At 33.5% G+C, this 19,070-nt stretch overlaps 1 protein-coding gene across 1 annotated transcript; it reads right to left on the bottom strand.

Moving 5' to 3' along the window:
- Positions 1 to 1,417: 1,417 nt before the first annotated feature.
- LOC134719658 (L-amino-acid oxidase-like) lies at positions 1,418 to 17,096 on the bottom strand. Its single transcript, XM_063582633.1, has 7 exons — positions 16,917 to 17,096; positions 13,104 to 13,304; positions 11,964 to 12,156; positions 8,005 to 8,109; positions 6,765 to 6,980; positions 4,876 to 4,990; positions 1,418 to 2,104 (listed from the first exon to the last, which is right to left on the bottom strand). The coding sequence occupies exons 1-7, from the start codon at positions 17,041 to 17,043 to the stop codon at positions 1,421 to 1,423; spliced, it is 1,641 nt and encodes a 546-aa protein (XP_063438703.1). The 5' UTR covers positions 17,044 to 17,096; the 3' UTR covers positions 1,418 to 1,420.
- Positions 17,097 to 19,070: the final 1,974 nt, after the last annotated feature.

Consider the following 19,070-nt stretch of genomic DNA (forward strand, 5'->3'; position numbering starts at 1 on the left):
TTTATTTGTATCCAAAATATGATAAAATATGAATAAGCATTATCATTTTTGTTTGGATCGAGACAATCTGTCAATTTTAATTTTAATTTTAGTTTTATGAAATACATTTAGAAAACTCAAAAACAAAAACAAAGTGAAAATGCTGCAATACGTTACGTATAATATAACTCTGTATGGTATTGTAGAGAATATCGTTTAACGGTAATATTAAAGTAGATGAATACGTGCACAAAGTGTATAGTGTGTAAATATGAGGTAGGTTCAATGCACCATTTTCTACGTTTAAAAAAGGCTGTACCAGGTCAGGAATATGACAGTTGTTGTCCATTCGTTTGATGTGTTGCCATTTGATTAGGGACTTTCCGTTTTGAATTTTCCTTGGGGTTTAGTATTTTGGTGAATTTACTTTTTGAAACTAAAAACTTTGGCGTTATATCGATTTTAATAGAAAATTAAAACTTTCAAGTTTACAGATTCAAATTTGACATACAAATTCTATATCAAGTCATATCAGAAAAGTTTCAATAGACTTTATTGATGTTAATATCAGAGCATTGAAATTGGCACACGTATGATTAAAGAGGGAGGTTTTGCATGCCACAAAACAAAACAGGTTCAACCCACCATTTTTTCCTTTAAAAAGGCCTGTACCAAGTCAGGAATATGGCCATTGTTATATTATAGTTCGTTTCTGTGTGTGTTTCATTTTGACTTAGCGTTTCCGTTGTGACGTTTGTTTTCTCTTATTTTTGAGCGTAAATTCACATTTTTATAAGACGTGTCACGGTACTTATCTATCCAAAAATTCATGTATTTGGTTTTGATGTTATATTTGTTATTCTCGTAGGATTTTGTCTAATGCTTAGTCCGTTTCTGTGTGCGTTACATTTTAATGTTGTATCGTTGTTCTCCTCTTATATTTAATGCGTTTTCCTCAGCTTAGCTGAGCTGAGTCTAAGACTTTCAGTAGTTCTCTAGTGTAGTGTCCCGATGACCTGTGTGACAGTTTACCATTAATGTATCCTAATTGTCTATTTTGTCTCATTAACCAGCACAATGGGTACATAAGTGGAGCACCACATGGTTACCCTCTGGAACGCATGTGATCACCCCCTTTTGTTGGTGGGGTTCATAATGCTTTGTTATAAGTTTTCTGTGTAGTGGTTTCTAGACTATTGATAGTCATTAAAAGTGTTCATCCTTTTGGGCAAACATTTGATTTTGAATTGTCATCTAGGAATAAACTGCCATATTTGTCAACCTGTGTTAAAACACATTCAATATCAATACTATATTTGTGTATTTAGGTTTACGGCGGCCAAAAAAAGTCAAGCAATAGTTTTTGATACATGTAAAGATGATCAAGTTGGAAACAGTATAAAAAGACAGTTAAATTTTTTATATTTAATTTGTTATAAGTCTATTTTGGTTTTAATCCAAAATATGGCATAGCAAGTTCAACTGCCTCTAGCGCTGCGTTAGACCAATATGAGAAAGAACGCGCATTAAAAGCGTTTGAAACCACAAAGACATCATCATTTGCCGACGGTTTTGTCATTTGCCTTTCAACCACCGGCCATATATATCCCGGCATCCAAATCTGCCAGGCGCCACCGTACGGATAATTCTCCCATAGATATGCAGCTGCTTTGGTTGGCTGAGGTATGTTTTCAACAGGTATTTTATATATATTAGCCAAATATTTATGTGCAACCTGTTCAAATTCTTTTCCCATTAATACAAAGTGGCCATGAGGTTCATTCACATACCCTCTGGTAAATATTTCATCCCAGTAAGGTATATCACTATCCGTGTACATAGCTTGTAGTACAGATTTCTGAGGGTTTGATTTGGAGGTACCAAAATCGTACGTTTGCCTTAATGGACTGTCTGAAATCATATAGTCAGAATAAACCGGGGATGTTCTCCACCAGGGATAATCATAACTGAAATAAAGCTTTGCTGCGGGAATATCTTTAACTGCTTTTGTTATATATTCTCTAATACGCGGTTGTTGAAGACCCTCCCAGTCAAGTTTTTCTAGTGAATATCTATTGGTTGCCAGTATCACTTTTTTAGCACACTCCATCGTAAACGTTTCAGGCTAAAATAAAATAGAAAAAAAACACATTAGTTTATTGCATGAATAAAACAAGAAAAGTTTTATGTTCGTATATAGACGTTTTTGCTATTTTGATGATGTAAAATAAGGAAAATGCGCTTTGAACTCAACGCACGCAACAAGAAAAGCTTCCTTTATGTTTGTTTATAGACGTTTTTGTTATTTTGATAATGTATATCAGGAAAGGCGCTTTGAACGCAACGCACGCAACAAGAAAAGTTATATGTTCGTATATTAGAAAATGCCTGTACCAAGTCAGGAATATGACAGTTGTTATCCATTCGTTTGATGTGTTCGGACTCTTGATTTTGCCTTTTGATTTTTGATTTTCCTTTTTGAATTTTCCTCGGAGTTCGGTATTTTTGTGTTTTTACTTTTTATATAGACGTTATATTGTTATTTGTGAACCATAGAAGCTGATAAATCATGGTTAATTGATTACTAAAAATGTGTCTTTCGCTAACTGAATGATTGGTTGATGGCTTTTATATTTTTGGGTATAAACGTTCGTGATATAGTTAAGGTGGTACCTAACACTACAGGGAGATAACTCTGTAAAGTCAACTACACGTTTTGATTATGTTGGGTTGTTAAGGGAATATTAAGCTTCCCAATGATCAAAATAATTGGTTGTCAAAATGCTAAATAACCAGTGTCATATTTCTGATAAAACGGATGGTTAATATTTTTGAAATTATCCTATTTTCGTCAAAGGGTCTAAGTTAATATTTTGTCAAAATTTTGAGAAAATTAAACGAGCCAAATTAATTTAATTTAAAGTGTTTGGATCACCTTAAATAAAACTAGAGCGTAATTAAACAACACATGTGTTAGTTTTTTATGCTTTTTAGATTAACTGCTTGTATACACGTATCAGGGAGAAGAACAACCCTATAGGCTCAGCTCATCCTATTATTCAATAGTTCGACGAGTCTTGTTGCGATACTATGTAGAATATTCGTAGATCAAATTTAACACACCACACAATGTATTCATATGGTAATAATATGAATTTACCGTGTAATAATTGGTTGAGACGGTTAAAAATTAAAATTATACATTTGGTGTGTTCAATACGCTTTTCTTTTATTTAACTTCATCAAGAACGTTCAAACCCAAAATAATGAAATAAAAAAAGTAAAATAGAGGCGAATTATTCCAAAAGGATAATCAAACAAAACACAACATAGAAAAGACTGAGCAACACAAATCACGCCACAAACCGGGTGAAATATCAGTTGCTTTAGAAGGACAAGCAAGATTCTTTTAGATATTTAGCAGTTTTTATCGGATGTTGACATAGTAAATATCTAAACTGTTCTGCATTTGATAGCACACATAAATTGTCTTTTTGTGAGAAATGTTGCAGTCGCCTTAACCTTAACCTTAATTCTCTCCGCGCCAGAAGTCGCATAAGGCCTCCACGCTGCTTTTCCACCCTTTTCTATCTTTGCCGCTGTTCTGGCTACGTTCCAACTTGTCCATCCTTGTTGGTTCCTTTCTCTCTCTGTTGTTCTTCTCCATGTAGTTTTTGGCCTTCCTCTAGTTCTTTTCCCTTCAGGTGCCCATTGTAGAGCTACATAGCTCCTCAGCAGTACACCAATCTTGGGTTTCTTCAGCGTTTCTGGTTTCTGTAACAAGTTCTTTTTTACAGAGTTGGGTAGTTAGCCCAACGTCCAACCTCCACTCTGGTGGGCCGGGTTTTCTCTCTGGGTAGTCCTTCCCGTAGATGATTGCCTTACCATGCTAACGGATTGCATCCGTCCGGATTTCTTTCTGGGTTGTCTCCCATAGCCTTTGACTTTCCACAGTCACCCACAAGGCAGTGAGGCTATTTTCCCATAGCTGGGGGTTTGGTTTGCAGGCACCAGGGCGTATCCACTCACCGGTGGGCCTAGCATGCCGTGCATCTAGGGGCCAAACCTCCTCCGAGACCTTGTGGTTTTGCCTGGGGCCGTGAGGTGTCCAGTTTCCGTCTATCACCTCGTGGAGGATCCCATATCTGGGCCACATAGGTCTTACTGCATGAGAGGCTGTAACTGGCAGGAAAGACTTACGCACTCGGCTCTCCTTTTCACAGCAAGCTGCTAGCCAGTGATGAATGCTGAAAGCGAAAGTGACAAGCACAGACACAACAACACACATACAGGTGCGCATCACACAGTCATTTGACAGACCAATGTTGCAGTCGCAGATTGTTATAAAAGTTACAGTTGATAAGGAAATGAAAAAATAGTTTTCCACACAGTTATCGCTACACATTTTACACAAATGGTCACATTCGTCTCCACCTAAAAAAACAGTTTCTAACCTAGGTGGAAGAATGCCACGCCTAAGTTGTGCTATTATGGATCTTTCAGTACGGTTAAGATTAAGTTCAATGTATTCAGATTTTTATGAGTTCGTAGTTTCGGAAAGTTTGTTAAACCTGTCTGCCAATCCGCGAAGCATTTATCTTTGAGCAATGTTTTACACATCAATAAATCGCAGGTGTTTTTTTGTAATAACATTGCTCTTAAGTCCTATTACTGACATAATGTTTTTCACTTCGGATGACAATTGTTCGTGCATTTTTCGTTGTCCCAATTGAAGACGCGTTTACATATACGCATTTCGTCCATTGATATAAGTTTGTTCCAATACCTATAAGTATCAATTTGAAATTACAGATTTTTAATATCCCCTAACTACGTACGAGGTTAGTAGGTTGTGATCGTACATTCTTAACATGATTAAGATATTATATAAATTACCTTTGGGGCCCAAGTGGTACTGCTTCTAGTGATTGTAGGTTGAAAAAATAGGCTGTAATATCCATCTTGTCTTTTTCTAATAGCTTGAAGGTCGTGATTCAGCTTGAGAGAATGCCTTCAATAATTATTGTAGTATTATATTTATGCGAGAAATGACAGATGAAAATGAAGAAATAAATTGAATCGGAATGGGCAACAGGCATAACCTATGTAAGCCCTCTCCATAAATGAAAATGTAGAAAAATTAAGTACTGATCAAATTAATGTTAATAAATGTGTGCATTACTACAACTGTACCCAGAAGCAAAAATGATTAATGAATTCTAATTGACAATGAAACAACTGTAACTTAAGAATGTTCTCTGTTGGGTTTTAAAATAACAAGCATTTTAAAGGGGTGTAAAAAATTGGTAGTAAATGCAAGTCCTTGAAATTTGGCAAGAAAGGATCTGTAGATTTTTTTTATACATTTAACACTTTTTTTTAGATCAAGTAAAAAGGACAAGGATTCTTCAAAATTTTCAAATTTTTTTTTTTTAACTCTGTGTTATACAAATTATGAAATAGGTCCGAATCCTTGTATTTTTTAGAAGTAAGCAATTGAAATATGGTGGATTGAGTTTAACATTAAAACTCTTTTGTTCTATTTAAACTAAAAAATACAATGATTTTGGAAGATCTGAACAAATTATTTACTTAATTAAATTCTGTGAAGACCAGTTTGGGCTTGGGGTAAAACTTTTATTATAAAACCAGACGATTCATAATATCAAAGTAAAAATCAGCACTATCGTCAAAAATATTTTGTGTTAAAAGAACAACTGACAGTCATTTAATTGTAACTGCAGCTTAGACTGTTGCTCAGACTGTGAATTGAGGAAACCGACAGTGGTTGTCGTTTGTTTATGTGTTACCTATTTATTTTTCGTTTATTTTATTTTTTACATAAATAAGGCCGTTAGTTTTCTCGTTTGAATTGTTTCAAATTGTCTTATCGGGGCCTTCTATAGCTGACTATATGCGGTATGGGCTTTGCTCATTGTTGAAGGCAGTACGGTGACCTATAATTGTTAATGTTTGTGTCACTTTGGTCTTTTGTGGATAGTTAGCAATCATACCAAACCTTTTTTTTTATGAGGTCTTCATCAACATGAAACAAACACAAATTGAATGTGAAGGGTAACCATTCGCCATTTTGCCACGACTATTTTGAACGAATTTTAGTGTCAGCAAAAATGATCAAAAGATAAATTTGAAATAACTCGATCATATATCTAACAATTCATAAATTTACGGTTTTAAAATGTAGTCATGTTGCATATGAAAAAAGTATGATTGACGATATTTGAAAATAGGAATAAGCTCGCAATCCCCGAAAATATTGTACAAATTGCCTATGTGAAGGCGATTTTATGCTTAACTTCATAGAAATCTGGAGAAATATGACGTCCCTGGATCCGCCATTATGATTGCCAATGAAATACAAAATCACCAGTCACCAAACGATGTGAATGTATTTGCTCGGTTTTAACACCTATCATTTTTGTTAACTTATAGGATTTGTTCACCCATAATGATTAATGACAAAACGTAAAAACTAGCTACGTCAATCTTAAATTTGATAAGGAATCTCCATTGGCACCTTTAAACATATATTTATAAAAAAGAAGATGCGGTGTGATTGCCAATGGGGCAACTGTTCACTAGCGACTGTTTTACGTGAATCGAATATACATGAGTTTATGCTTGTATGTTTGGTAACATGATCAGGTCTTGCTTAACGATTCTATCCCCGAATTTGATCCACATCAAAAAAAAAAAAAAAAAAATTTGTTAAAACTTGTATCAGCTTTCAGCCTTTTTAGTTAATTGGTCAAACTCAATCTTACCTTATACTTGCACGTAGAAATTCCTTAAGTAATTTTATTGGTATTGAGGCCATTCCTGTCGACACAGTTAAAACTTCATCACTAGAATTAGATGGCGGAGAGGTTTGAACTGCCGTTGATGCACTGATTTCGTTTAGTAATGAAGAAAAACCGTCAGTCTCTCTGATGTAATGCTGTGCCTCGGCGCTTAAATATTTATGAAAAAAAGACTTGACACTGAAAAAAATAATTAAAATTTAAGTTAAGATTGTCCACAGTATTTTCTATTGACAGGACAATATCAGCATTAATATGAACAGGTAAAATTGAAAATGGACATGGGTGATATGTTAAAGAAACAACAATCCGACCATAGAGCAGATAACAACCAAAATCCATTGATGAGGCACCAACACGGCGAGAAAATCACGCACCCGGAAATGTTCGCAGCATGTTCCCAAATACAATTGTGTACTATTTCAGTGAAAATGAAACGTTAAACTAAACTAAAAAACCTAAATGAACTAAAATTATGTTAGTAGTCCATGTGGGTTTTTAAATGCTCTATTTGCCACTGTACATTAAGAAAATATCGATGTTCGTTCGACGGACAGGTAAAGGACAATTATAGGAAGTAGAATATGATTCTTTTTACCTTTGATAAACCAAAACTCTATAAAACATTAAACAAAGAACTTCTATGTACAAAAAACTTTGCTACATTCATTACATTAAAAATCGATTTTAATTAAAAATCCAGTCGAGTGCACCTGCAAGTGCGGAGTTCGAACTCACAATCTCAGTGTTGACTGGCTATTGATTACAGTAGAAAACCTACTTATAGCACTTGATTTTACTTCTTTACCATTATACAAGGTACGTCGAATTTTGTATTTACAGTTATGTTGTAGGATTCAACATTAAAAGCATTTATACAGTCGAACCTCGTTGTGTCGAACTCGGTTGTGTCGAAAACTCGGATAAGTCGAAGTAATTTCTCGGTCCCGGCATAATTCCCGTTTGATCAATGCATTTTAAACTCTGATGAGTCGAACTTGGATGATTCGAATTATCTGTTAAGTCGAAGTAATTCTTAAATCTCGTCGATTTAAAATTGATGTAAATTGACCCTGATGTCTCAAAAATCAAATTTTTAAAAAAAAATCGAAAGAAATAAATATCTACATTTCGACGATTTGTCACTCAATTATTGTGAAATCGATTTCTGAATAACAGTACTCAATTCTATAGTTTAACATACCTTTGCTTATACATATACACTCCACTTCTATCTTTGACATAAAACTTTTTAGCAGCTTCTGGAACATTTGTTGTTAACACATCGGTGTTATTCCTAATCAACTCCCTTAAAAAAACGATTACATTAAAAACCATTCAAATAATACAGGTTGGTTGTTAATTAGATAATAGTATGTTAATGTAATCGTTAATGTCTCTCGTTGAATTGTACTGACATGTGCAACATTACAAATTCAACAGGATTTGATCACCCTCGGGAGCACCTAATATGATCCCCTGTTGAAGATAGATATAGGAAGATGTGGTGTGAGTGCCAATGAGACGACTCTCCATCAAAAATAATTTATAAAAGTAAACCATTATATGTCAATGTACGACCTTCAACACGGAGCTTTGGCTCAAACCGAACAAAAAGCTATAAAGGGCCACAAAACTACTAGTGTAAAACCATTCAAACGTGAAAACCAACGGTCTAATCTATATAAAAAACGAGACACGAGAAACACGTCTACATTAGGTTTGAATTTCTTTTCTTTTCTATTTTTTCAATGTTCTTTGTTTCCTTGTTGATTTGAATTGTTTACCGTGACTTTGTCAATTTTTCCTTGACACATGAGTTTGAATGTCACGTTGACGTGTAAATACTATTTTGGTTTTGAATTCACAAATATTTTGCCTTCGATTATCATTTTAAGTTTTCTAGCGTATCAACAATCCAGTTCCTACTTGTTTCGGTCCTTGGATGAAGATTTATTGTTGTTTTGATTGAAATTTACTGTTAAAATTTCGGAAATATTTTTGAAATAGATAATATATCTCCCCCATACAAAACTCTGATTCCTAGATCTGGTACGAATATGGTTATGTTCCGGACCATATGAGTATTTGCTTACTTCTAGTTGTCACGTCATTAAAAAGACACTACCAAAGGTAATGTTATTATAGATCTGTAAAAAATTTAATAATAACAAGATTAACAAAATGAAATAAGCAGTTTCACACAGTAAATTTCATCACTAGTCAAAACTACAGTAAAAACTCTTTTTTAAATTTTTCGATGTGTTATTACGAGTGAATGGCAAAATGTCGACCTGGGAAGAAAACTACCAAAAATATCTTAATGAACTGTTACACACGAAATCAATTGTTTTACTATAAAATGACGTAAAACTCGACAGGATAAAGAGTCTAAAAATTTGCTTGCTTTTGAAACTTTATATAATTAGCATTTATTTAGCAGTGCAATATTCAGAGTTTTTATACTAATACGTGTTTTTGTTGTTAAAAAATGAATGACGTAAACGGCAAGGACCCTATTTTGTAAGTTGTCTAGTGATATGATGCATTTCAGTCTTGTTACGATATTGGACATCTAGAGCTTTTTGAAAACATCGTAGACACATCGGAATGACCAGGACCTAAGAAAAGCTATGGTACCGTATGGAAGTAAAGGTCACCCTAAAAGCAAGTAAGAATACCATTAGCGGTGAAAAGTAACTTTGGCATAATTATTAAATGCTATTTGAATTGTAAATATTACAATTGCATGTAGAAATTATTGTTTTTTATAAAGTTTTCTTATGCATATTATTGGAAAACAAATTATTATATGGTCAAAATACTCATAAGGTCCGGCCCGTTAATAACCAAACGAGTATCATACTCATATGGTCCGACCATACGCGTTCGGTCGGACCATACGCGTATGGTCAGACCATATGAGTATACACATATGGTCATGATCATACGCGTATGGTCCAAATACTCATATGGTCCGGAACAGTTAAACTTTTTGTCCTTTTTTGGTTTGATCTGCATTTCGGTTTCGGATGTACAAATATTTTGGCTTCGATCATATATCACTAATGAGGCTTCAATTTTTGTAAATGCGCATCTGTTTCATTAAAATTGGTATTGTTTATGTTATTAAAAAATCAATTAGATTATCGAATGCAGTACTGTTGTATTTCCTAATTTAAAGTAACTTTACTACCTAGCCGACGCCCCTTTCCACGAAGAGAGTTTATGAAATCCATAACTCGTTTATTTGTTTATGCATTTGATTGCATCATCTTTCTATTGATTAAAGCCTCCGCGACAGTTTTCGCCAAGTGAAATTTTCTCTTGATTTTCTTATGTTTTTCATGAACTTGTGTTCTTATCTTTTCCTTCTTAATTTACTCTGTAGATTTTATTCAAATCCTATACTGTTTCAAACGATTCCTGCTCGTATCTTGAGTATTGGATTTTCATCATTATCTTGTTCACTGTTTTCAACCTCAAATATCTATTCTAATGCAACAACGTTTGTAACGTTCATTTTGATTGGATAACGTCACTTGTTTACATGGCATCAATTGACAATTGATGCTATGGGACGTACGCGCAAGCGCAGACGGCATGTAACAGATTTTAAATACATGTTTTAACGTCGTTTTCTGTCAGTTTCATTCGAATGGAGATAACCATATTGTATCGTAAGCTCGCACGGCATCAATTGGGGAGTTGATGGTCGCAAATACCCGTTTACTGTCTCCGCTAACGCGTCGCCAGTAAACTTAATTTGCGACCATCAAATCCCTAATTGATGCCGTTTGAGCTTAAAATACAATACAGTTATCTCCTAAATCTTGTCTTTATATGTATTTCTCAGGTACCTCAAATTCTTATTGTCTTCTTTATATTTCAACCTACTAATATATTGTTTTACCTTGATCAATGGTATTGTTTGTATCTATTATATTATAGGTAATCGCAATATTTGATTATACAAGATAAGACTAGGCGTGATTGAACAACGCATACATTAGAAAAGTGTATAGTTTTCTTTGTGTATTTGCATATGAATATATGTGTATTGCACACAGTTTTTAAACTGACATATCGTCACGTTGAGAAGATTGATGTGCACCTTTGTAATTATGAGGTAGCCTAAAATTATTTTAAATGAACCAGGTCTATGATTAATGGTTATATGTGACACAATAAATTAGTTAAAAGTGACAATTTGAAGGACAAAATCTTTAGTTGGCCCTATGCAGTGAACGCCCGGTGAGATTATAGGAATTCATCACAACCGGAACTGGATACAGACCACACTTAATTCCTCTATTAGTTCTTCATAACGTTTTGTCGCATTGAAAACATGCAAATCCCTATTGTTTTTTTTTTTTTCAAATATTTTATATATGTAATGTATAGTACAAGTCTAAAAATTTATCAAACTTTCAGAAACATTGCATGTTTACGTAATGCAAATTTGGCCAATGCACATCCATACCTCTATAGACAAGTCAAGAAATACTTCGAAAACTGAAAATATTACCTTTTTGCACCTGGCCTTATCAAGCTTTCCTTACCAAAATCAGTTCGAATAAAACACCCAAAACTTTATTTCAGTTCTCTTAGTTCATTTCAACCCCATTAAAACTAAGAAATGTCTTAGAAAGGGAAAGAAAAAAATACACTTTAATAAAAGGGAACTTTATTGATCATTCATTGTGGTCTAGAGCCAACACTTTTCCCTTAATGTATATCCCACTATATTTAATGACACAGTGCTAACTGTTTTCACTTTTCGGAATACCGAATAGTTGAAAATTAACATATCCGCAGTAATAGTAATCCAAAGTTAAAATATTCAATAAGTCCTTTGGAAAGCGCTGCATATGCACCAACACTATTTAAATAATACATATATACGATTTGAGTGAAAGGAATATACTTTTTACACTCAGTCAAATTTATTAAAATACACCTATAGTAAATACATGTTAAATAGCTATTAACGTGTACTTACTATTTAAGTGCAGTTCATTGATTAACGTTACACGTTGAGTTGACAATTTAAAGTAGGTTTTACTTTTTTAAATTGGACAAGGGAAAAGAACGAACGAGAAAAGATTTTCTGTCATTGCTTCGACCTCTGGCAACGTTGATCGTATATGATAATGTAATTACCAGTTTAGTTGACTAACTGTTTTCTGCTCGTTGGGTTGTAGTCTGTATGGTGTTTTATTGCCGCCTAATTCGCTGTAACGCAAGTGGACTCCCCGCACATTGACAGTGGTGTCTGGTGATGGCCCAGAGCCTAATTCGAATCTTTTAATCGGTAGCCCTAACTGCTGTATGGTTTCAAAAAGCAATGAATGTGCTGAAATGAATGGATTAACAATTAAGAAAATGTAACATTCATTATGTTATAAACCGTAAATATAGACTCCTTAATGTTGTATGGTTTTATGCAGTAATGCATAAAGTAAAATAAATAGATTAACAAATAAGAAAAGTATAGTCATAATATTCTAAAATCTAAATTTAGATCATAAACTGAACAGTGTGATTGTATAGTCAAAATAATATACATTTGCTGTCTTTAGATGAGGCAAACCGAATATTTTGATCGGAATATCTAACTGTTGTAAGATTAATGTAGCATGGGTTAAAAAAAGGATAACTTAAAAAAAAATGAAAATATCAACAACTCATATATATACAAAAACGAAATGATAAGGTACTTTCCGGGAACGAGGTTGCTCTTTTGGGAACCCTTCTTAGGTCAATATTATGTACAATGTGAGTGAAAAAAAATACAGCATCTATGAAATATATTTTGCCAACCTGATAGAAATAAAAATGAAAGAATTTTACTTGGTCCGTTTCTGTGTGTGTTGCGTTTCGGTGTTGTGTCATTGTTCTCCTCTTATATTTAATGCGTTTCCCTCGGTTTTAGCTCGTTACCCCGATTTTGTTTTTGTCCATGGATTAATGAGTTTTGAACAGCGGTATACTACTGTTGCCTTTATTTACATACAAGTGAAAATTGTGTATTCACTGCATGATGAAAGACGTCAAAGAATTAGTGTTGTATGGTTATTAAGATTGCAGAAAAAATAATCGGTCATCGTTTTAAATATCATAAGATATTCAGTTAGGTTCTGTTGTTATATAGTGGGGAATATTATACTTCTATGACCTTAGAACCGAGCCACATTAATATGGAATTGTATGATGAAAACATGGTGACATCATCCATTTTTTTTAACTTTTTTCTGTTATTTCTTATAATAGTTTCTCATATATCATATTATATAAACTAACCTTCACGGTAGAATCTCATAGCCCCCAATTCAACATTAATATCTGGCGTATTTGGGAACTGTACTGTGTACATTCTTCCTCCTACCCGGTCTGAGAACTCGTATATAGATATTCGTTTATTTTGATGTCTCAACCGCCATGCAGCATACGTCCCTGCTATTCCTGCACCAATTATGGCTATGTCGTCACATTGGGGTTCTACTATATTAACGTTATATAGAATGATGATTTATTTGTATACACTTTATTGTGTTACATATTTTTACACATAAGCATGAACTTAGAATGCAGAAAAAAAGGTTATAGAATATATTTGACGAGATTCAAAATGTAAAGCACATTAGGGAATTATGTAATAGAAATATGATCACTCTTGTTCTTCTTCCGACGAACACTTAAACCCTTGCCAAAGTGGTGCATATATTTAGATGTTCGGGATGTACAAGTATTAAGCAGAATGGGAATCCGTTGCCTAGTGACGAGAGATAACCACGTTCTCTGCATGTTACGAACCGTAACATTAACCCTTTGAATGGTCCGTAAGCGACCTGTTGGCACCTAACTCATTCGATGTTCAATAACTTTTAGCTGCTACGCAGACTTTACAAAGCGTCACATGTGCCTGAGATGAACCAAGAAAATGGCAAAGAAAGTCTCGTACTTTTTTTTTAATATTTCATCGGACGATACCAAGACCTTCTTGATAGATAACATGACAAAATAATACATGATGGTCTATAGGTATAGATTCTAGGTACTGACATTGTTTGTCATCTTAACTTCATGTAATAGTGTACTTATACTTGTCTAGGCAAAGTGTGATTATCTCAATTTAGCGTGGCTTGGTACTTAAACGCCAATGTGTTGTTGAACTGTAGTATTGTTTTGTATTCTTGACCTTAATTTTGTTTATGCTCTTTGTCTAAATGACATTTTGTTGTTCTTTAGATATAGGAAGATGTGGTGTGAGTGCCAATGAGACAACTCTCCATCCAAATAACAATTTAAAAAGTAAACCATTATAGGTTAAAGTACGGCCTTCAACACGGAGCCTTGGCTTACACCGAACAACAAGCTATAAAGGGCCCCAAAATTACTAGTGTAAAACCATTCAAACGGGAAAACCAACGGTCTAATCTATATAAACAAAACGAGAAACGAGAAACACGTATATATTACATAAACAAACGACAACTACTGTACATCAGATTCCTGACTTAGGACAGGTGCAAACATTTGCAGCGGGATTAAACGTTTTAATGGATCCAAACCTTCTCCCTTTTTCTGAAACAATAGCATAACATCACAACATAGAAAAACATACGATAAAATATCAATTGGCAGACTTAACTCAATTTTTAAAATGATTAAGATTTAAACACAATGTTGACTGCTCTACTCCTATTTTGGACATTTGTCCGTATGATATTTGTTTGTTTTGTTTACACACTGTTGTCAATATAATGGAATTTTATGCAACTTCACGTATCATTGACGAGAGAGGATTATCTAGCTATAAAAGCAGGTTCAATCCACCATTTTCTTCATACGAAACTGCCTGTATCAAGTCAGAAATATGACAAAAGAGATGATATCAGCTTCCAATTGTGAACTTTCCGTGTCTTAGTAGCAACATTCTAGCAGCACCTGCATACAGGGTATACATCTCCCAATTGATACGATATTCCCGTGCTTGCATTTCCTATCATGATTTTCTTGATAGAGAATTGCTGCTCACAAGGAATCTTTTAAAACAAAAGTTCCAAAGGATGAAGTTTAAATCATCCCTTCGTAAAGGAGTAAGTTCAGTAAGACTCCTTTTTGGCCCCAAAATATAGCAGTTTAACAAAATTGTGAAAATGTAATCCTTTAGCTATTTATTGAAAAGTAGAATCATTCTCCTATATAAATATGGAGTGTTTTTGACAATCGCTGCACATATATCGGATACTAACATCATTAAGTCATGCTTAATTACTGAATTCTTCACAATTTTAGTTAAAAGACGGTTTCCTTATTAAATGAAATGGCCGCATTTGTGTTAATCATAATAGTGAAATTTAAGTTGTATTTAATAATAATTCATAAAATATATAAAGGTTGAGGATGAACACGGATGCGGACATTTCCATTTTTGACATAAACTATCTGAAAAATTACGATTTTTGGCATATTTGATAGATTTTTCATATTGAAGCTGGAATAGGAGCGTTTTAAGTGACTTAATCCGTTAAAATCTTTCACATAGACTAATTAAATCAATTGAAATAGACACTTGAGTGTTTAAAAAGTGTATAAAATATTTCGTTAGATAAACTTTAAAATTGAGGCTAAAATCGGCCCCTACCGGACCTACTCCTTTTGTGGACGCCATCAAGAGTTAGTTGACCGTTATGGAATAACCGTTTCACAAATGATATCGGATATGTTCCTTACGTCGTAACTGCAACCCCGTTCCTTTTCATGACTGTGACCTACCGAATTAGACAATTTACCGGATTTGTTATAAAATAAGCAACAAGATGGGTGTCACATGTGAATGACCTCAGATCCCCCCTAGTTGTTGGTAGGGTTCGTGTTGCTTATTCTTTAGTTTTCTATTGTGTGTCAAGTGTACTGTTGTTTGTCTGTTTGTCTTTTTTCATTTTAAGCCAGGCGTTGTCAGTCTATTTTCGATTTATGAGTTTGACTGTCGCTTTGGTGTCTTTTGTCCTTCTTTTGTTAGATATTCGTTTGATGTCTTTGAGCTATTTAATTTCTCCATTTCATTAGGGACTTTCCGTCTTGAATTTTCCTCCGAGTTTAGTATTTTGTGATTTAATGTTTTCCGCTTTATGTTTCAAACTCTTTGATGACATCAGTAACTTATATAGAGTCAGTTTTTCCGCATAAGGTTGGTGGTTATCTCCGAGCACTATAAATTTATTTAGAGAACAAATTACATGTAAGCAGAACTTTAATTCTTCGTTTTTATTTCTCACAAATTGACCAAATCGTCGTGTCAGGGATAACTGTATTATTATGTGAATAGTAATCAAAGGTACCAGGATTATAATTAAGTACGCCAGACGCGCGTTTCGTCTACATAAGACTCATCAATGACGCTCATATCAAAATATTTATAAAACCAAATAATTTGAAGAGCATTGAGGATCCAAAATTTCACAAAAGTTATGCCAAATACGGCTAAAGTAATCTATCTATGCCTGGGATAAGAAAATCCTTAGTTTGTCAAAAAATTCAAAGTTTTGTAAGCAGGAAATTTATAAAAATTACCACAAAACTAATATTGATGGTAAAAAAGGGTCTAAAACTGTTGTATAATGAGGACAATAATGAGTATAATGACTATGCGGTATAGGCTTTGCTCATTGTTGAAGGCCATACGGTGACCTATAGTTGTTAATGTCTGTGTCATTTTGGTCTTTTGTGGACAGTTTTCTCATTTGTATTCATATAACATCTTCTTTTTTATATCATCTAAGACGAATGAGAATACTTCATAAAAACTTGTCACGCTTTATAAACCGTTACAGCGGCAGTTAAATCAACAGTAAAATTAGTTTCATTGTTTCTTAACCGTAAATAGAATGCATATCATAATTACTATTCCTAAACCTTTGAAAAAAAATATCCTCACTAAACCTTAAAAGGAAGTAAATGGCCTTTCAATCAATATGTAATAAAATTTTGAGAAAAAAAGTTAGAGTTAGCGGGCAAAATTTTTATTGGCACCAACATGGATCAAACTAGAGGATTCCGACTATCTGGAAAAAAAACCGAGAGTAGCTAACATTCTTAAATTGTACTTACCTGGTCGTGTGAGGTTAATTGCATCATCGTCACCTTGCGATGCAGCAGGTTGAAGGGTCAACAGAAAGGCGATTAAATACTCCAAAACTACCACAACAGATATTATTTTTCTTCTCTGTTGGATCATATTGAAGTTTAATCCACATTACATGCAACGAGTCTTAGTAGACTGAATGTATTAATTAGTATTAATTAATATTCTAGATGCATTTTGCTTGTAACTCTCTTTTATCAACTGTTAATTAAATATTAATTAATTATATACACTGGAGATTGATTTGTCATAAAATGTTTTTTTTATATCCTGGTTCATTTATGAATATCAAAAAAAAAATACATAAAGTATTACATGCTATTTCGAATGAATGGATGTATATGAAAAAACAAGGAGATCATATCGTGTCAATTAATAATACTTTATTGACTATTACAACTATAACTTATTTAGTACTTTATATAAAAAAAGAAGATGTGGTTTGATTGCCGATAACACAACTCTCCACAAGAGACCAAAATGACACAGAAATTAACAACTATTTGTCACCGTACGGCCTTCAACAGTTTGCCGCATGCAAACTTTATGCAACTGTCACACAATGATAATGCAATGGTCCTTGTTAAATCACTGTTTTTTTATCTAATTAAAACCAGACTGCAATGAAGCCAGAATTGAACGCTTGGATTCTCCTAAGATTGATTTTCGAAATCAACGATCATGAAAATTCAAGTAGTGGTGAAATCATTAACTCATGACAATAGACGATGAACGATTGACCATCATTGGAACATATAAAACAAACAATTACTCTTGGTATTTGACGCCCTAAGAAAATCGTTAATAGTGTTTATTTTATTTTTCATTTTTAACCATGGCGTTTATTTTCGATTTATAAGTTTGAATGCCCCTCTGGTATCTTTCGTCCCTCTTTTAGTATGTTCTTTTTATCAAACACAGCTTAAACTTAAAAGTTTGTACTTCGGAGTTGACTTTTTAATTTAGATCACATCTTAACATTTGGTATTTGGTAATTTTTATTGCATGTAATTGTGGTTTCATCTGCGGTGAGGATTGGCCTTGAAAACTGAAAGACTTCAAGCTGTCAGTTCGAACGTTAGAAAATTCTAAAAACGAAAACGGCAGACACCGCAAGATTCAAAATACAGATAGGTAAAGAGGGGACGCAAGAATTATTACAGAATTAAAACATGTATTAACCAAGTACAAAAATTCCCCGATAAACATGCTTAAAGTCAAACGAAACTGGAGATTAAAAAAAAAATTATGCTTATGTTTTTTTGTATAACTAAATGGACAGTTTCCTAATAAAACTTATGTACATATACATTTTATTGAAGAAAATTCTTTCATTTGTCCACATTTTTGAATAGTTTTACTTTTTTTAATTGCTTGCTTCCAGGAAGCAATTCGCCGACATATTTCCCATATGAAGGTGACCTTAGTGTGACCATTCTTGTAAAAACCAGGTTATCGCGATACGCATAGATCTGTTATTGAAATAAACTATGTTTGTACATAATATACAGTTGCTCAATATCCATGCCCCTTTGTTGATTGTTCACTATAAGCGAAAATCGGTAAAATGCGGCTTCAAAACACTGCATTTAATGAGCTGCCATATTTGTTACATCACAACAGACAGAAACAAAACAAATTGACTATAATATGATATATTTGCGTAAAAAAATGATCAATTCGTGCACAGAAGACTAAGTTTATGATATATACATGCATTGGTTGAAAAATTGGATAAACATTATTTATCACCAGTCACTTGTTTTATATGATTTTAATATGAAATGACAAAAAGATGCAGAATACTAAGTAAAGAGAACATTAAAAACTCAAAAGATGAACTAAAAAACCTAAAACGTCACGGCAAAAAAGACGAAAACACGAATGAAATAAATACCAGGAACACCAGGAAGCCTCACAATTAAGCAGGTTTTTATCTAAATCTATTGACAAAAAATGCATCCTTAGTTTTAATCTTTACAAACTATGACGCGGAATTAGGGTCATAAACATCAAATTTAGCATATGCTTAAATGATTTTAGCATAAGCTATATTATAATTTAGCATATGCTAAAATCATTTGAGCATAAGCTTAATTCATTTTAGCTTAAGCTAAATT

The sequence above is a fragment of the Mytilus trossulus genome, chromosome 5 (assembly GCF_036588685.1).
Source record: "Mytilus trossulus isolate FHL-02 chromosome 5, PNRI_Mtr1.1.1.hap1, whole genome shotgun sequence".
NCBI classification, from domain to species: Eukaryota; Metazoa; Mollusca; class Bivalvia; order Mytilida; family Mytilidae; genus Mytilus; species Mytilus trossulus.